This window comes from Rhinopithecus bieti, unplaced genomic scaffold (assembly GCF_001698545.2).
Source record: "Rhinopithecus bieti isolate Rb0 unplaced genomic scaffold, ASM169854v2 scaffold_5497, whole genome shotgun sequence".
In the NCBI taxonomy this organism is placed as follows: Eukaryota; Metazoa; Chordata; class Mammalia; order Primates; family Cercopithecidae; genus Rhinopithecus; species Rhinopithecus bieti.
In genome coordinates, this window is record NW_016805006.1 from 558,339 (window position 1) to 578,124 (window position 19,786).

The following is a 19,786-nucleotide window of genomic DNA, read 5'->3' on the forward strand; positions in this document are numbered from 1 at the left end:
CCCACCTGCGACAGAGGGGCGGGGCTTGCCGGCGCGCTCACAGGCTCTGGGTTCGCGTTCGGAAACGCTTTCACAGGGAGCGGGTCGGGATTTCCTGGAGCAGCGTGGTTACAGCGTGCCACAATCTGGGCTCTAGTTGTGCCGCCTCCGCCCTCCCCATCCCTGCTAAGGGGCACCTGGCCTGGCTGTCAACTTCCCCTGGAACCATGGGTTTGCCTTGTGGATCTGCAGCTTCCCCTCTGCCTGCTCCCGCTCTGTCGCGCCCCCGGGAAGGGCATGCCGCTCTCTCCCCTCTACTCCCTCCTTTACACATGAGGACCCTGAACTCCAGAGGTGCAGTCATGTACCCAAGGCCACGTACCTGCCGGTGGCAGAGCTGGGATGGGACCCTGGGACCTTAAAGAGAGCAAGTCCAAACCCACTCCTAAGAAGCTGGTGCTGCTGAGCTGCCTACCCCTGCTCCTACAGCAAGGTGATCCTGAGATGCCAGGGCTGCCACCCTCCCCTGGGCTCTTGCTCTGAATTCGAGACATACAGGATGCACTGTCCCTTTGCCTCTAGAGCCTCCAGTTCTAGGTCTGCAGTGTGGGGGCTGCCTTCCAACTATACAGGGGCAAGGGAGCAGCTGCAAATTCAGTCTCTCAGCCCGGGCAGGAAGCCTGATGGAGTCCGGATGGGGATCAGCAGGGTCAGCGTCCTGGATGGGATAGGGGCACAGGACAGGGAGGTCAGCTCGGATTTGGGTCCCTCTAAGGGAACTGGCCAGGGTGTTAAGCAGCCAGGTGCAGACAGGGATCAGCTCACTAGGTGTGTGACTTGGTGACCTTGGGCAAGGCCCTGCCCTTCTCTGGAGCTCAGGCTTGCTTGTCATCTGCAAAAAACGAGGATCGAACAGAACTCTCAGGTACTTTCTAGTTTCATGAGTCCCTGAATTGTGAAAATAAAAAATTATCCCTGAGAAACCATATCCACTTCCAGACTGGTGGCTGCCTGGCCTGGCCTCTGCTCATTTACAGAGGGGCTGGCCCTGGTGTTCGAGCTTGTGTGCTTGAATTGGCCTCAGGCCTCCTGGGCCTTTTCTCATCCCAGACAGTACTCTCGCACCTTCAGTTGCCACGCTGGCTCCCACCAGCCTCTTTCCAGATCATGAAGGTATTTTTCCTTCATCAAATTGGAAGTCCGTAGTAAAGCTGCCTGTTGACCAGGTAGTGCTGAGAGAATCGGGAGGTCACATGGATTCCTAAAGGTCCCCTGATCCAGCCACAGTTTGATTCATGTTCTGATGCCCTCCCAGGTGATGCCACCATGAGGTCTGCTGGGGCTGGGGGTGAGTCCCAGATTGCCCTGGATGTTATCTGTAGAGGATAGGAAGCGGCTGCTCTGGGGCCAGTGGCCAGTAAGGTCCCCCACCCTGGGGCCCAGCTCTCACTTCCAGCTGATTACAGGCTATGGCAGGCTTCATAACCTCCCCAATTAGCCGGAGGCCAGGCCCAAGGCCTTTCTGATAACCTGAGCTCCAGTGGCAGCCGCTGTGGGGCCAGCTTATCTGGTCTCTCTTATCCTCACCCTTCCCCCACATACTCAAAGAGTTGCCCTGGCTTCAAGCAGATGAATAACCAGATTGTCCTGCAAGCTCAGCCGGCAAGTCCAGCCCTACACCCACCACTTTCCCTGTGGGGAGGCCACAGCTGTTTTGCCCCCGCTGAAGGGGAAGGGCCAGGCCAGGGAGGACTCCTGACTCTGTAAGCTGCCAGCCAGTTCCCTGAATGGCTGAGAGAGCCCCTGGCAGCAAGGTGTCTGCCACATTCATGTGTCCTGGGGTGGTTTCAGAGAGGCTCATGCTTCCTAGGGCAGCTGAAGCCATCCCTAGGAAGACAGGCCATGGGCAGCACGCACAGGTAGCCCAGTAGCATGCTCCTCCTTGTCCCCATGACTGAAACATGGCTGTAGCTGGGGGTAGGGGCAGTGCCAGGCCCATCAATAATTCAGGAGATGGGGAAAAGCTGCAGCTCCTCCAACACCCCCTACTGTTGGGGCCAGGCTAGTGTTCCCGGCATGCCTCAGTCTGGCATGTGACTTCTTGCCCTGCAGGTGCCCAGGCAGGAGGGACTGGCTTATGCCACCCCGTGCAGGATCATCTTTTTAGCTTACAGAGCCTAGTATGATTCAACAACCCTCCACCTCTGCCCTCAACATGCCCAACTGATCTGGTGAAGGGTACTGAAGATGAAGGCCTCTCAGGATGGGGTGGGTGTGTGTGAAGCGGGCAGGGTCCCCAGGAGCTGCCCCAGCTCTGGCTGGACAGTTGCATGGGAAGGCCTGTTTGTGAACTCAACTTTTCTATGGCTGTTCCATTAAACTTCACCCAAACCACACCTGGCTCTGTGGGCTTCCTTCCATTCTCCAAGGCCTGCCTGGGGTCTCTGGGAAGTGTGGGCCAGGGAAGGGGACAAAGGACTAGCATTCATCTCCTTCCTGCTCAATGCACCATTTGTTCTCCCTGTTCTTGTCTCCTTGTTGCCACTGACTTAGGTCCAGAAGTGGTGGTGGTGGGGCGGGGGGACAAAATCAGGAACTTGTCATCTGAAGGTTCCAGCCAGGTTTCATGAGATACCCACCTTCACCTGACCACCCTTCCATCTTCTGAGTTTAAAAAGAGAGACAATTACAAGGTACCCCCCAGGTAAGGCTTTGCCAGACTCTCCCCCCGACAGCAACCCACCAGCACAAGGAAAGCCTTGATCCCCAGGGAGGAGGGTCCAACCCTGTGGCACCCCAAGAACTCACTACCTCTGGTAACAGGCAAGATGCTTAGAGAATGGACTTAAATCAAGATGCTTGGAGAATGGGCTTAAATCAGGCCCCATCCAAATTCCAGGACAAAAGTTCTTCCCATTCCAACCCTCCACTGACTCTTTCTGCCCCCAAGCTGCACATGAAAGGGGGTGTTGGGATCCTGGGCACTCAGGCCAAAGGACTCTGCTCAGCGTTTGGAGAGGACCCTGACCCCAGCAACTCAGGGATAGACACCAATTGCAGCGTGATTTATTGGACAAGACGTGCACTTTTCGACAGGGCCTCAGTAACCACGGTTTCCTTCACTGATCAGTACAGGACCAGGGTAAAGGGGCTTAAAGATAAAGACAAACTCTTCCCATGAACAGATGGGGAAAGAAAGGAGGAAGAAGAGGTGTCTCCTCCCTTCCTCCTTCCCTAGTACTCTGGGCCTCCGTTCACCCTGTGCTGGAGTGGGGCTGACCAGGGGAAGTTGGGGGCAGCGTGTCACAGCCAGACGTGAGCTGAGGCTGTGACTATCCACTCAGAGTCAAGATGGCCGGGTAGACCATCAACTCTGTCCCCACTCAGGCCCCCAGATCTGGTCACTGTTCCAGGCCCCCCTCCCCACCCCACCGTGGGTATGGTTAAAAAATACAAAAAGCGGATCCAATGCAGGATGTCATATGCAAACATACACAGGGACCAAGCTTCTGCAGTCTCTCCTGGCCACAGCCTCCACCGACAGGTGTGGCAGAGGGCAGGTGCGCCGAGGTGCTTGGAGAAGGGTCTCTTCTCCATCCAGGTAGGATGGGTGGCTGCTGTCACTAAGCTTGGGGAAGGTGGTTGATGAAGGAGGAGCAGAGACTGGAGGGTAGGACCAGAGCGGGGCTTCTCCCCTCCTCCAGCAGGGGAGGGGGCTGGCCAGTCAGAAGCAGATTGCTGGTACCTACGGGAAGCCAGTCGGGAAGAGGCTGAGGGGCTGGCTCTCATTGGTGGGCAGCGGAGATCGGTAGCCATCAAAGTTTCTTGGTATGCTGCCACTGGTGGAGCCTGAGCTGTTACTCAGAGTCTCGATGCTTCCCTCTCGCTGAAGTTCTGCAAGACACAGGAGAGGGCCAGGCCTGGTTAGAGTTGGGTCTGGGGAGTGGGGGCACCATCTGGGCCAGGCTGCCTGCCTTGAGGCACCATTCTGGGTTCACTTGTGTCCTTCCGCAGGTGGATCCCCACCTGCTCCCTGGATGGGCAGGGGGCAGATCAGGTCACAGGAAGGCTCAGCCAGGGGAGGGAAAGCCCCCTGGCTGGCAGACTCCGGTGTGAGAGCACGGTCTCCCTATTGCGGGAAGACCTTTAGGCCCAAAGCACGGCCACTCTGACGATGTGTGTGGACGACACAGCTCTTCACAGGGCCTGTACCCGCACCTGCACACACTCATGCTCAGCCAGCATGCCCCCAACTCCACAGTGCCTCTTGTCCTGGCTCTACAGGGGAGGCAGGCGGGGAGAAGCCAGGACACCGGAGGGCCTGCAGCGCCCCTGCCTGATCTGTCCCCACCTCTCTCCTACCCTGCCTGTGCCTGGAGCTTCTGCCTGGCTTTGCCACTCACTCGTTCACTCATGCTCACCCACACAGTCTGCCTGATGGCCAGGTCTTGGCTCATCTTTGGCACCTCCTGGCAAGTGTCCTGTTACCCTGGGAGAGGATCCCTGGTTTAAGAGGGGCCTTCTCCAGTGAAGAGAGGGTCCCTGTTTGCCTGAAGTGCCTCCTTTCTCCTTTCCTTTTGGGCCCCAAGTCTCCTGGATGCCCCTCAGCATCAACCTGAAGGGCAGTCAGGGAGTCCTGCCCTCCTCCTCCTCTGCCTCCTTGGCCCTGCACATCCATATTGGCCCTGCACGCCATCTCAGATATGGCAGCTTGACCCATCTCATTCAGCTATGGGCCCCTCAATTGTCCTACCATCTCTGGACCCAAGTCAGGTCCTGGGGTAGGTGGATTGGGAACGGAATTCCCTGCTTGCTGAGTGTAAGGAAGAACCAATTACTTCTTGGCTTTCTGAAGGTGGTCAGTTCCGATTCCCTTTCAGTCTCCCCTGGGGGCTCTGACATGTGGGCACAGACATACTGGGCAGTCTCTGGTGTCTGCCCCAAGCCAAGATATGTAGACCTGCAACCTTCTCCAAGGGACGCCTGCCTGTGACTGAGGGGGTCTGGCCTGTCCACCCAGGAGTGCAGGACCTCAAAGCAGTTATTTGAAAGAGCAAGATGTGCACAAACGTTGCACTCATCTGGTCTGGCTTGAGACCTTGGTCTTCAGCCTGCAACCGCTCCCAGGCCTCCTGCCACCACACGCGCAGTACAGCTGGCTCTGGTTAGGGAATGAAGGGGTCACGGCCTTCACTCCTGGGCCGGCCAGCACCAGCCAGCCAGGAGCGAGCCACTGACCCCCACTCTCTGCAGGCCTGCAGCGGCCACAGAGTGGAGTGGAGAGGAGGCAGGCACCTGGGCCTTGTGGGGGGAGGGGCCCTTGGGATCCATCAGCCCAGTCTGTGGCCTGGGTCTTGGTGGGACAGTTCACTGGGACACCAGGGCCTCTTGGCAAATTGGGGAAAGTAGGGGGATGGGACTGTGGACAGGGGCCGAGGGCCTGACTAGGGTCCCTGATCTCCAAGGGACATTGGCTGCCTGGCAAAGTCAAGAGCTATCTGGATACGGATAGAAAACAAGGCAGGTAGGATCTTTTTTTCCTGCTCCTTCTTCAGTATCACCCTAATTTGGGGTGACAGGCCATCGTGCTATGAGATGGACAGGGTGGTAAAGCCGAGGGTAGACCCTGGGGATTCTACGTGGAAGCTCCAGATTCCAAGAGCCCCCTCTGTTGCCTTCTTTCCCCACAAGCAAGCCGAGTTGTGGGCGACCTCTGAGGTACCACCGCCCTCATGCGCGGCCGGCCCGGCACTAGGGGGCGCTGACAGCAGGGCCAGGCGGGCGGGAGAAGAGCACCGGCAGGAGCAAGAAAAGCAGGGGCTTCCTTAGGATCGGGCCGCCAGGCCTAAGGAAGAAGTCCCCCGAGGAAGAAGCAGGCAGGGCCACCAGGATGGGGAAGGCTGGCCCCTTTTTACAGCTCAGGGACAGCTTCAACAGCCTTGATGCAAAATGCCTCTACGTCCACACTGCCAAGGAAGCCAGGAAACGGGAGCCCAGGCCCAGGCATGGCACCCCCACCGTCCCTTGGCATAGGCCCCCAGCAAATACCCCAGCAGCCTCGGTGGTCCCACCAATCAGTCTTCATGGACGCACCCCAGCCCATCACACCACAGTGCAGGGAAAGCCGCCCAGGGACTTACAAGATGAATGTGCCGTTCTTGGGGGCCAGGGACTGCCTGAGTGCCTTGTTCGAATTTTCCGTTTGCCAGTTAGGCCCGGGTAAGATGGATGGGGGCAGCGTTCTCCCTCGCCCCCGCATCCCAGGGTAACCAAGGCTCTGCTGAACTTCTCCCTCCTCTGCCTCTGCCCTGGCTAAGCCTGCACTGTGCGCCTGGGTCTCCTGACTCCAGGTCACCTGCCCTGTGCCAAAGCCAGAGTGGGCTGTCCACAGCACAGCCCTCATCCTGCTTTTCCTCTGCGTAAAAGCCTTCAACCACTCCTAACAGTTCCCAGGGCAAGCTCTGAACTCCCCAGCACTATGAAATGGCCTTCCCATGACCTGCTGCCAACCCCTCACTAGTGGTACCCATTATTATGTCTGAGACATGAAAGTGATGAAGCTGTGTGGTGTTTGGACCCATCCAGGTGGTTCCAGGCCTCTGGGCCTATGCTCATGTAAATTGTTCTAAAAAGCCCTACACTGGCTCCCTGGGCCCCAGAACACCTACTCATCTTCCAAAGCTTAGCATGAGTATCCACTCCTCTATGAGCCCGCCCTGTCCTCCCCCACAGAGCCTGCCAGACCCCACCCTGCGCTATGCTGACTCCTAGCCCAGGCCCCCTCACCCTCCCATGTGTCTCCTCATCTAGAGGAGACCCCCTCAGGGGGGTTCTGTGCCTTATCTCTGTATCCCTAGTGGCCTGGAAAATCATGGATGCCCTAAACATTTCTAGGATGAATGAATGAATGAATGAATGAATGATGTAGTAAGGGGAGGTGGCGGCCCATTCTTCAACATAGACTAACAGTGAAAGAAACGGTGGCTTGCTGGCCCCAGGGCAGCTTTGTGGGTGCTTTTCTCCATGCCTCCTCTCAGACCCCTTCTGTTCCTCCCCCTGCAGCAGGGGTGTGTGTGGGAAGTGGAGGGGAGGAAGGCTGCTCAGATTCCCCACTCCAAGTCATCCCGGCCGCCCAGCCCTAGGAGCAAGCGGCAAATGGAAACGTGTGGCCTTACCTTCCTCCATCCCGAACGCATGCTTTGTTACTGTTGGGTTGCTCACGGACGCTGGGCTGTTGGCATTGTTTTTTTTTTCCTTTTTTTTTCCCTTTTGAAAAGAAAAGCATTGAGGAATCTTTTTGGAAAAGATATGGACAACGATTGAGAAGTACACTGATCTCTGCAAGCAGGTGGAGAGGTGTCAGGAGGTGCGGGGGCACACCGTGAGGAGGGGGAGCTTGCAGTCAAGGAGGACAGTGACATGCATGTGTAGGGTCTGGGGATCAGTTGCTCTTGGAGGTCGCAGAGATGGATCTACTGTGACAGGGGGGCCGAGACTCCATTCAGTGTGGGGGAGGGGGAGAGGAGTCACAGGTTCAGCATGAGGAACAGTTTTAGGAAGTGGGAAGGGTGTGGACCTACGGCCCATGCAGTGCCAGATGGGGCCCCATGCGGGTGGGTTGCTGGAAGAGGACAGGGAGACAGACTGCAGTTTTTAGGGGCGCTCTTGGACCTTCTGCCTCAGTGGCCCAACTCCTGGCTGCTGCCCTCCTCCCCCACTCCCAAGACCCCAGGTCTGGGCAGCTGTCCTGTGGCTGAGGTGGACCTGTGGGGGAAGTCCATGAGGAACTTGCCAGGGCCCGGAAGGGAGTGCTGGGGGCTCTGTGGCAGGAAACAAGGAAACTGTCCCCAGCCGCCTCCCTGCTTAGAGGTGTGGAGATTCTGGTCAGTGGGAAAAGCTCTCAAAGAGCTTGTTCTCCAGGCCCCGAAGTAGGGCAGGAGAGGAGTGGCTCTCAGGCAAGTGGCTAGACCCAGTCACCTCATTGTGACCTTGCGTTCTCCAGGGATGTGGTTTCCCTGGGCGGTGGGAGCTATATACCACATGCTGCAGAGAGCAAAACCAAGGAAGAGGAAGCAGCCACTAGCCCTGGTTCTTCACCCCTTCCCCATCCCCCAAGAAAGAACGGGTGCTGGTGCGGGCCACAGGGTGCTGGCAGCTCCGGCATCACTAAGACCGGCCCCCGTGCCCATGCTGGAGAGCCATTCCTGTTGGCTCATATTGGAAATGGGCCTGTTAACCCGCAGCTGCCCCTCTATGCCTTGGGCCAGGATAGACAGGCCCCAGGGGTAGGGGGATGATGAATGAGTAGCACCTGAAGGAAAGGTGCCTCTGCTTTCGTGAAACAAGTGAAGGATGAGATAGCTCAATCCTTGGCACTACTGTTCTCAGGGTGAAAAAAAAAAAAAAAGCAAGCTGGATCCACATGCTGCCCCACTCCATATGGGGCCGGTCCAAACTCAGAGGTGTCAGAGGGGGAGAGGGGGCTGGCCTTTTTAGAGAGAAGCAACCCTGGTCACCTGGGAGCATGTGCCCAGGCAGATGGTGTGGGGTGGGGTCGCTCTCTGTGAGGAGGCAAGGGCACAGCTGCCCATACCTCACCCTACTCCTGAGCTGGGTCATGCAGCATGGCCCCTGCCCCCCTGCCCACAGTGCAGTGTTGTGGTCCCTTTGCCAGGCTGTGAGTTGATGGGCAGCAGACTCCCCAGAAGGGGTGAAATGCGGAGGGCACAGGGCCTGTGTGAGACGCAGGGAAAGCTGGAGAGGCCAAACCAGGGCGCCCAGCAGCAGGTCAGAGGTGAAGTCAGGCAGGGTGCAGTGGCTCACGCCTATAATCCCACACTTTGGGAAGCCAAGGCAAGGGGATCACTTGAAGCCAAGAGTTCAAGATCATCTTGGGCAATACAGCAAAACCGTGTCCAAAAATTAAAAGATTAGCCAGGTGTGGTAGCATGTGCCTGTAGTTCCAGCTACTCAGGAGGCAGGAAGATCCCTTGAGCCCAGGTGCTCCAGGCTGCAGTGGGCTACGATTGTGCCACTACACTCCAGCCTGGCATCTCAAAAAACAAAACAAAAGAGTGAGGAAGTCCTGCTTCGGGCTTGGTGTCCTCTGGGTCTCTTCCAAGCTGGACGTCTGGCCAATCAAAGGCCCTGAGAAAAACTCCTCTGGCTTCTGGAAGCAGGGGCATTGAGCCCTAGTCTCAGGGACTGAGTGGGGCCAGGGAGGGCAGTGCTCTGTATGTGTTTAGGAAGAGGCTGCCTGGGGCCCCTGGTTCAGCCTTTGGGCAGCTCTGGCACTTCTGCCACCACAAAAGGAGCAGCGTCCACGGCTCTGTACATGAGCACTGATGCTGCCCACTGAAGGAACTGGCAGAGCACTGTGACTGAGCCCTGGCTGCATATCTCCACCCACGCTGCCTGGTGGGAGTAGGATGAGACCTTAGGGTCCAGTCTGACCCTGCACTCACAGCTCTGCCTGCTTCCAGCAGTGAGCGGGAGGATGAGGATGTTTCCCCCAGCCAGTCCATCCCCCCAACTTGGAGAACCCGAGAAGGCAGAGGGGCAGTGTCTGCCCAGCTTGGTGGAGGCGTTTAGGGAAGTGGTTAAGAGCACAGCCCCCGGCCACCTGCTACCTGGGAGAGTTTGGGAAAGCTACTCGAATCGTTGTGCCTCAGGTTCCCGAACATGAGGTTAACAACGTCTGTGTCATGGCCTGGTTCTAAGAATGAAATTAAATAATGCATGTAGAGTGCATCACAAAGTGCTTAACGCTTCCAGTCAGCAAATGTGAGTTACTATTATTGCTGCAATCGGATTAGTCATTGTGATGATCCACAGGACTACAGGGTCCCTCTCCAGCCTCCCTCCCCAGCAGGTGTCTCTGCCATCCAGGCCCTCATCAGCTTGGCTTCCACTGGAGTTTGGGAAGGATTCTTTCTTTTTAATCAAGAAATAGCCCAGGGAGGAAGATGGCAGATATGTGTTTACAGCTTTTCATTTCCCTCCTCGTCTCTTTGCAAATACCCTCTTCCAAGATGGAAAATAAATTTCCAACCCTGTTGACATGCATCGATTTTTCCCTTCTGCATCCACCTCTCAGCTCTCCCACATCAGCAGGGACTGTGGTTAAGACCCTTGCTGGGGCTGGGCTTGGTGGTGGCCCAGGGGAGCGGATGGCTTCGCGGCACACAGCAGCCAGCCGAGCTGCCCGCACTTGCCCAGTGCCTGGCTTTGAGGAGGTTTGCAACCAACAGCCTCAGTCCCCTTCTGCCTGGGGGTTCCTGAATGGGGAGTGAGGTACATAGTTGGGGAGGTCCTCTCATTAGGAGGTCAGGCATTTTCTGCATTTTCCCTTGATGGGACATGTGAAGAGGAGACCAGCGGGTCACGTGACTGCTCTAAGTTCAGTAAACGGACCATATGGGGTCTGCCCCTAAGGGATCAACTTGGTCAGCAAGGGGCCTGCACATAGGGCCCTTATGTCCTGCAAACAGGACCGGCTATGCAAAATGGGGCTTGGAGAGAGAGAGGCTAAGTGGAGGGAAGACTTGAGCAAATTGTGTGGGGCTGAGCAGGGCTGGCAGCTTCCTGGTGCTGGCGCTGGCACCTGGAGAGGTGGTGGCCCAGGCAGACATGGCTTGGGGCTGCTTGTCTTACACCAGTCCTGTGCCTGAAAACAACTGCTGTCTCTTCCAGAGGGTGGCTGAGGAGGTGGGGGCCTGCTCTGTGAGACAGAGATAGAGTTGGCTGAGATTGGCTCTAAACCCTGACAGCCTTGTCAGAGACCACACTCTGGGATGGAGCCAGCCTCAGCCCCCAGGGCACTTTTTAGGAGGTGAAAAGTGCAGCAGTTAAAGGCAGTCCTGCTTCCCACTGCACTCAGTATACCCACCTTCCAGGCTTCCTGGCTCCCCTGCGCTTTCCCTCTTCCCTACCACCCGCCCCACCAGGCTTCACCCAGCAGTGTGGGGCTCCCCTCCCCACCAGGTTCTTCCCTAAGGCTTCAGAGCTCACAGGCTGCCAGGCTGCCATGCCCACAGACCAGGAGTCCTCTTTGCCCACCAGCAGTGAGCGCTTGGGAGGATGGGGCCTGGGCTAGCAGGGACTGAAAAGGGAGTCCCCTTTCTCCTCTGGCAGGGGTTTCTGTTCCCTTCCCAGGCATGCTGGAGGAAGGAAGGAGGGCAGCTTCTGGAAGCTGAGGATGAAAAGACTCCTCTGCTTCTGCTAACAGGAACCCTGACTTAGGCTGCAGGCACCAAGGAGCAGGTGAGAGGCAGGGCTCACTCTGGCCTGCTGTTATCTCGGGGGCTTCATGCCTAAGTTTGAGCACAGACCCCTGGCCCAGGCACCTCATGCACTGGTGCCTTCCCCGCAACACAGCCTGGGCTCCTGAGAGCTCCTGCCTGAGTGCTGGGGCCTGGGGGCAGGCATGGCCTCCTTCCTGGCTGGAGTCTCTTTCCACACACAGGCTCCCAGGAACATGCTTTCTCTCCTCCTTGCCCAGCTTTTGTTTCTGACCCCACAGGTAGTGAGATCCAGAATGCTGTCACAGAATGAAGCAAGACCGCATGGCGTTTCCTGCATCCAGCCCTCACCAGCTCCAAACACTGAAGGGAAGTCTCTGGTGCTTTTGACTCAGGATGCCTGGAACTGCTGCCCTTGGCCACTGGGGCCAGGCACAGGTGCTTTAAAGCCTCAGCAGGGTTTGCTGGGAGACCTGAGGATGAGAGACCTCAGATGCCGCCAGACATCCACCGCCCCAGAAGGTGAAAGTCATAACCAACACCTAGCTAGGGTGAGGGCTGAGGACACTGCAAGTCAGGTAGGCAGCGGGCCCTCTCTGTGCCTGAGCTTCCACCCGAGAAACCAGGGAGGGCACGGGCATGTCACCTTCCCCCACCCATTCCCCTTCCCTCTAGGACCCACAGAGGAAAGCTTCTCAGGCTCTAGGAAGCCCTGTTCATGAGAGCAAGCCAATGCGGCCTTAATGCCATGAGCGGGGCTGAGAGACAGGTTAGAGCCCCAAATACCTGGGGGTGCCCAGCAGGGACAGGGGCAGATGCCAGGAAAGATGTGTATTGCAATGCTGGGGAAGGGAGAATGAAGGTGGGAAAGGTTGGGGAGGAGAGAGCCCTGAGGACTGAGGAGGACTTGGGAGGGACCTGTCCCTTACTGCAGCCACGCCTCTCCTCCATAGCTGACGGTGCCTGTGTGTGTCATGGGGAGGGCACTGGAGTTCCAGGCAGAGCTTTCAGCCCAGCGCGGGTTCTCCTTTGCAGCCTTTGAACGACTAAAGAGTGGTGGCATGGGCAGGTCTGAGCCACAGGGTGTGCTGGCCTGGTGGGGACTGGGGCCATTTTCCCCAAGAAGGCTGCCACACCTCACTCCTAGGAAAGCCACCTTACCCACGCCTCCCCAAGTCTTGGCTTCAAAGGAGAAGATCACCCACCCAGACCACCTCGACTGCACCCCACATCCAGGGACCCTCTCAGTGCCTACTACGTTAGTGAAACCTGAAACCCTGACCAAGGCAGAGTACATGCGGTCACCACATGCTATCCGAGGGGACAGAAAAGGCTGCGCTGACCCAGCTCCTATGTCCCTAGTTTGGATGTGTCTGAGGACTGGCCGGAGCCACGCTGAGGATCGGCCAGATGTGGGAGAAGCCCTGCCCTGCCGCTCCCTGTGGACGGCCTGGGGAGGAGGAGGACTGTGCTAAGAGGCTGAGACTTTGCTCTGGCCTCCGTTCTATCACAGATGTGCCAAATGACCTGAGCGAGTCACTTCACTTCTCATCTGCATCAGCATCTGTGGCACAGGAGGGGAGGGTCTGCTCTAGTGACCTCACTGGGCGTGTATGGCTCTAATGAGAAAAGCATGTGGGGGCCTTTAAGAAGCAGAACCCGCACTGGACACGCATGTGAGACCTCTGGGTAAAAAAATAAGCTTTGCTGCCTCTGCTGTCTCTAGCAGGAGGAGGGCCCCCCAGGAGGGGGGTTGAAATACCCCTCCTAGCTCCAGCTCCTCGGTGCCAACCTGGGGGCAGAGCCTTGGCCGATGCCATTTGGGGTGGACTCAGTGCTAAGGGGCATGGCAGGCGGGCTTGGGATGGAGAACGCCCATCCAGGTGCTGCCACGCCACCCCTCTGTGTGGATGCCAATGAGGGGCCTGGAGGAGTCTCAGGCACCAGCACACAGGCCTGCTCTGCCCGGCTATGAAGAGGGGACAGGGTTTGGAGACTGGTCCTTGGCACTAGGTGCTGGCAGCTGGCCTTGACCTGTCTGTGTCCTGAAGTCCAGCCCTGAAGCCTGGAAGACCCACCCTAGTTCCTGGGAAGGGGTCTCCCCAAGCTACCCTCCAGTGTGACGAGATAGCACTGAGCCCTGCAGACCACAGGACAGCGACTGTCCTTTGAGAGCTGCTGGCCGGTAGGCCAGAGCCACATCTGCTTCTCATTCCAATGTCCAAATGTAATTAAATTCCCTACGACGCAGCGGAAGAGTTTGGTAAGATGTGGCTTTCCCCTTTTCCATCAAGGTTAAGAAATCACAGTCTCTCATTCCACAGGCAGACGGGCGTTCCTCCCTGCCACTGGTCCATCCTATTCTGCAAAGGCAAAGGCCTGTGCCCTTATCTGTTTTCTAGAGCTTATGGGGCTGGGGCCACCATGTGATACACGGATCTCCCCCACCCCCGTGTTCCATTTACCCACCTGAGAGGTTTAACAGCTGATGTCAAAGCTGCGGGCTTGCAGCCGAGCAAGACAGTGTGCTGGGGGTTCATCGGGGGTGGGGGTGGGGAGTTAGTGCCCCGACTCCTTCTGAAAGGGTCTCCCTGACCCCGAGGAGATAGCACTGTGCCCAGGCTCACCTCAGTGACACATCAGTGTCCTTCCACTGCTGGGATGTGGTGGTGTCATAATACCCTGCTGAGGGGACCCCTGCTTGCTTTGTAGCTCCTCATAGCAGGAAGTGCTTGAGGGTTATGATTCTGGAGTCTTTGGGACAAGGAGCTCTCAGTACCTGGGCCTGGTCCTACAGCCCAGGACAGGGTGAGGCCCTTCCCCACTTCTTACTTCTCACCTTGAGGCCCTGGGCCTGCTGCAAGGAGGCGCCCCTCTCCCTGCCCCCTCCCTGTACACGAAGGAGGAGAGGTATGAGAGATGGTGGAAGAATCCGTCTAATAGACAAGGCCCTGAGTGGTGCCTGGCCCTCTCCAGGAATCTCCAGGACCTCCACGTCTCACAGGACTGTTTGCCACTTCTGGCCTGGAAGGGTTCTGGACAGCTGACGGGGCAGCAGGGTCCAAGGTGCAGTCCTGTGAGAGGGGGTCCTGTTTCAGGCCTCAGTGCCTCTGCCCCTCGGCCTTCTGCCCAGAACTTCCCCATATCCAAATCCAGGCAGAATGGTCCCTAGAGGGCTGCTTTTCCCCACTTCCCTTCCCACTGGAGGATCTTCTGTTCATGGCACTTATGACTTTCATGGTAATGGTTCCATTCTCCTTCCCCTATGCCGATTTTTCTAATCATTGTGGTACAGGCTTTCTGAGAGTCCCTTCCTCCCTCCCTCCCTCCCTCCCTTCCTTCCCTTCCTTCCCTCCTCCCTCCCTACTGCCTTCCTTTTTTTTTTTTTGAGACAGGGTCTTACTCTTTCACACAGGCTGGAGTGCAGCGGTGTGATCTCAGCTTACTGCAACCTCCACCTTCTGGGTTCAAACAATTCTCCTGGCCGGGCACGGTGGCTCACGCCTGTAATCTCAACACTTTGGGAGGCCGAGGCAGGTGTACCCCCTGAGGTCAGGAGTTCGAGACCAGCCTGACCAACATGGTGAAACCCCTGTCTCTACAAAAAATGCAAAAAATTAGCCGGGCGTGGTGGCGGGTGACTGTAATCTCAGCTACTGGGGGGGCTGAGGCAGGAGAATCCCTTGAACCTGGGAGGTGGATGTTGCAGTGAGCTGAGGTTGCATTGTTGCACTCCAACCTGGGCAACAAGAGCGAAACTCTGTCTCAAAAAAAAAAAAAAAAAAGGCCAAAAAACAAAAACTGATTCTCCTGCCTCAGCCTCCTGAGTAGCTGGGATTACAGGTGTGTGCCACCATGTCTGGCTAATTTTTGTATTTTTAGTAGAGATGGGGTTTCACCATGTTGGCCAGGCTGGTCTCAAACTCCTGACCTAGGTGATCCATCCTCCTCAGCCTCCCAAAGTCCTGAGATTACAAGAGTAAGCCACACCGTGCCTGGCCCCAGGCTTTATGAGAGTTTCTTAATAAGTGGGAGTATTTTTCACTTTGAAACAAGCTGTCTTGAAAGTTAATGACTTATTAGGGCTGTGGCTGCTACCCAGAGACCAATGGGGGTTGGGGAGAGGATGACTAGGCTGGGGGTAGGAGAGAATTTTCTAGATTAATAATGCTGTGCTGAGGTTGAGGTCCCTTTAAGACTCCTGGCCAGCTCCCGTGTTGGAGTCCCACATGTTGCTCACAGCAACCCTACCAGAGAACTAGAACCACGTATAGGCACACATGGCATCTGCGTGCCGAAGAATGCTGGCCCTGGGCACAGGCACACACACACAAGTTGGTATGAACCAACCAATCCCAGTGTCACTGACCTGGCTCTAAAGAGGAAGAGCTTTTTAGGTTTGTTTCCAAATGGTAAACCTGAGTTTAGTAATAGATTTAACTTCTCGGTGGCATTTAGCGTCTGGTAGCCTTGACATCAGTGAACAAGGTTTGAAGTTAACTAACCCAGTTCTTGATCTAGTGTTCTAGGCCAAGCCTAGCTAAAGGAATGGTATTGGGGCATGGCCTCTGTTGCCCTCGTTGGGGTCCCAGCCTGTGTCTCAAGCCCACACGCTGTGGCTGGGAAAGGATCACGGTCTCTGCTAATTGTGGTGGTGCCGCCGCCCGTCCAGATGGAAAAGGCCGGGCTGATGCCGGTCTGGCTTTGTGCTGTGCTCGCAGACTGGCTGCTGGTGCCGGGGCTCTATTCATTATTCAATTCAGCTGGCTCAGGCGAGCCTTTCCATTTGCTCCTCCAGGAGGAATAACAAATCTAGAAATGCAATTCCACTTTGGTGTATTAAGATATTGATTTGCCTGTCGGGTGGAAGTGCATTTGTTCTGTCAGCCCTCCCGTGGGTAGGAAGGGGTTAACCAAATGTTTATCACAAGGCTGGCTTCAGAGTTGAAAGTAATGTGATCAGTAATGAATTTTGTGTTACATTAGGTTGTATAAATGGACAGACAAGCGCAGACAACAAGTGGCCAGGAGTCGGGGCTAATCTAATGATGTAAAAATAGAGACAGCACCAATTATACTAGGGGCCAGCTCCAGGCTCCTGCAGGGACTGCAAATGAATAGGTACAAATCAAATTACTCACTAATAGACGCACTACAAGAGGGGCAGTCAATGGTAAATGCATTAGAGCCTAGTGACCTCTCTGCTCTGCACAGCAGAGTCCGAAAATTTGACTTCCATCTTCAAAGTGGGGGGCAGGGAGTAGCGTTCTCAAAGAAACTCTTGTTGGGTGAAGGATGACAGCCGCTCCCCATCCCAAACCAGTCCCCTGCCAGAAAGGATGTCCCATCTGAGTTGACCCCTGCCCTCCCTAGAGTGCTCCTGGGCCTGGGCACGAGGGCTTAGGGAGAGCACCCTCTTGAGGGACAAAAGAAGCAATGGGATAACCCCTTCCACGCAGGCAAAGATAGGATGTTACATACCAAAACACTTCACAGCCACGTGTCTCTCAGGGGGGAAGGTTTTTACTGCTACGTCAAGGGCTGTGTCTGTATTGAAAATAAAATAGTCCTTTAAAGAGGATCACAGACTGGACCTTTAAGAGAGCGGGAAGAGCTGAGATCAAAGTGAGTCGATACCCACATCTGGTTTGACCACTGAGAGCTTCGCGGGGGTGTTCATGGTCTGTTCCCAGGCACAGCACATCTAGGGTTTTACAGATTCCTCACTAGCCTAAACTGGTATCATCCTTCCTTCTCTCCCTCCTCCCCAGTCCAGCTGCTTGAGTTCCTACACTCCTGCCTGCCGCACAGGGCTGAGGTAGGGAAGGATGTAGGGACAAAGCCGGCATCTTGGGTAACCCCTCAGATTTTCTTTCTCCTCTCAGCTTTTGTGGATTTGGAAACCAGGTCTGAACTTCAAAGCTGCATGGCAGTGTATGATTGGGCTGCTTAGGGAAATGTCACAAAGACCAGCTCAAGAGCACTAACTGCATGCTCCTATTCAGCTCTCAGTGGCCGGGGATGGATAATGCATGAAACCAAGAAACTCCAGGCTTTCCAAGGACCCAGCCCAGGCTCATACTCCTCCAACCCACCCCTCAGGTCAGCACCAAACAGTCACACACAACAGCATGGAGATGGCATGCTGGCCCTGGCCAACTGGAGCCAGGAGATGATGGGAACATGCCAGGAAAATGAACACAGTGGGCATGGAATGGAAAAGTCATCCTGAACAAATGACACGACCGGATGGTGCTTCTCCCAAAACTCAATGAAGGGTGCAGAGGGGTGGAAGTGCAAGCTAGCGGGCTATACCCCATAAAAAAAATGTGGGTCACGGGGGAGGGCTGCAAAGCCTGGTGCTGGGGGATTTTGCCAGCAAATTAAAAAATGTCTTATGCAGTGGGCTGGCAGGTCCCTGGGGGCAGGGGTGGGGTGGGAGGAGGAGTGGGCAGGAAGAAATAAGTAGAAGGCCGAGGCTAGAAAGCTGTTTCCGGGATGGGTGCTCCAAAATGCCTTCTTCTGCTAGGGAACTTCACTTCTCTGTTAAGTTCAATCAGATTGGCTTGGCCTGGCCTTAGTACAGCGCTCAGTGGCTTCTAGGAGCCAAGCCTCTGGATTCCTAAAGGGTCAGAGGGTCATGGCCAACTTTCATTTTCTGTGAGCCAGTGTGTCTCCCTCTCTTAGCGGCCACCACATCCAGGGGGTGGCCTCTACATCTCGGGCCATGTTTCGAGAAGGCAGAGGGCAGAGGCAGGGGCCAAAGGGAAAGGTGGGAATTTAACCATCCATGACCACGTTCAACTTTGTTCAGAATCTCACACCTCACAGAAAGGTCAGTGGTTAAAAGTCAATACTGTGGCAGAGGAGGAGGAACAGGGAGAAATCCTCCCTTTTGTTAACCATTTACCTCCGTTAATGCTTCCAGAGGAGAGCCCATGCTCTGGGGGTCCAACAGCCCTCCCCCAGCCCCTCAGTCCAAGCCTGTGCCTTTCCACAGTAATTCCTGCTTTCATGTTGGGGCAGCACCTGGAGAGGGGACTCTGAAGGGTCACAGAGGTCACACTGGCACTTCCTCCTTGTTGACAGGAATCACTGTGCCTTGGTGAAAGAGTTGAAAGGTGACTTTAGACAACTAAGAAATATGCAGAGGACAGTCTCAGCCCAAACTCCCATTACAGCTCTGCCCCTGGTGGGGCCTCCAGTAGCCTTAGTGACAAAGGTGGGGTGGGGGAAATGATCAACCCGGAATCAGATTTGAAACCTGGCCGGAAACTAACAAGTGTGACTTTTAATCAATAATGATTCCCATTGCTTTGACTGGGTTTCATTTACCTCTCAGAGGCCACAGAAACCCATCCAGTCACTCAACAAATATTAACTGAGGCTCAGCCTGGCTCTCCTTCCAGTGCTGGTTGCTGGGCAGGGAGAGGGCTGGTGGCTGGGGATAACAAAGATGATTCAGACTCGGTTCAAAGAACCAGTAGTGGGTCAAGACACTCGTGGGAGTATGGGTGAGGGAGGGGCTGAAGGGACCACCAGGGCTGGACCTTTTCCAATGGCAGAACAAAGGGAATTGGTGAGCAAGTTAATGGAAAAGACAGCATACACTCTTTGCCCAGGTCCAAGTATCCAGTGAGTAGGTGGTGCAGCAATTCAGAGACAGAGTTGCACACATTTGGCTTCACGGTCAGGGAAAGCAACACAGAGGAGGTGAGATTTGAGCTTGGCCTAAAATGACGACTGGGCAGGATGGGAGGGTAGCAGTCTCCTGAGGGTTGACCAACATGCACCAGGGCCAGGGGAACAGGGTGTGTGCTGGGGATGCTGGGATCCTATGTTTGCATGAAGGTGGAGGAGGTGAAATATGCAGAGGTTGCTGCAGAAGGGGAGGTGGGAGGTCAGGCTGGAGGGGAAGGTGGGGAAGGCCTGTAAGAGACCAGAAACACGGTGGCAAGGAGCCTGGGTGGTAATGTGCAGGCCTGGGCACTTTCTGAGCAGGGAAGTGAGACAGCAGTCAAGGCAGGGCCTGCCAGTGACAGTCCCCTTCCTCTGCTGGATCCTTGCTTATTCTGAATAAAAGGTGAGAATAACTGATAAAACTCCAACTCTTCAGACCAGGTGAGACCAGCAGGATCTTAATAACTGGAACCTCTTCCCAGATATCTTATTTTAATCCCACATCTTTTAGTTGTAATCTCACTTCAAATCTTTCATTTCTTCCTTTGTAAACTAGAGAGGGGAAGGTCTACCTGGCAGTGCTCTGACAATTAGAGGACATTTATGTGGCAGGCAGAGTCTGAGGTATACAAGTCCTATGGGAGGGGTGGCCACTGCTACCAAGGAGAGGGGTAAATGAGAGAGACCGAGTGCTCCCTACAGCAGCCAGGACATCAGAGTTATAGGAGGCCAACAACCACTACATTTACTAGCTCCTCCTCCCGACACTGTGTCACAGAGGAAGAAACTGGCCCAGAGAGGGAAAGGCACTTGCCCAGGGTCACAGGCTTCCCCCATTTCTTGATGAGGGCTTCAAATCCCAACAAAAGGGGAAACAACCCCCCCCC

The 19,786-nt window shown here is 55.7% G+C and overlaps 1 protein-coding gene across 1 annotated transcript in view; it reads right to left on the reverse strand.

Moving 5' to 3' along the window:
- Positions 1-3,023: 3,023 nt before the first annotated feature.
- The window catches only part of BCAS3 (BCAS3 microtubule associated cell migration factor), a 749,063-nt gene continuing 732,300 nt past the window's right edge, over positions 3,024-19,786 (reverse strand). Inside the window, exons 24-26 of the mRNA XM_017870817.1 lie at positions 16,701-16,766; positions 7,155-7,245; positions 3,024-3,873 (exon numbers count right to left, since the gene is read on the reverse strand). Coding sequence (XP_017726306.1) covers positions 3,837-3,873; positions 7,155-7,245; positions 16,701-16,766 — 194 coding nt within the window. The 3' untranslated portion in view covers positions 3,024-3,836. The remainder of the gene's footprint in view (positions 3,874-7,154; positions 7,246-16,700; positions 16,767-19,786) is intronic.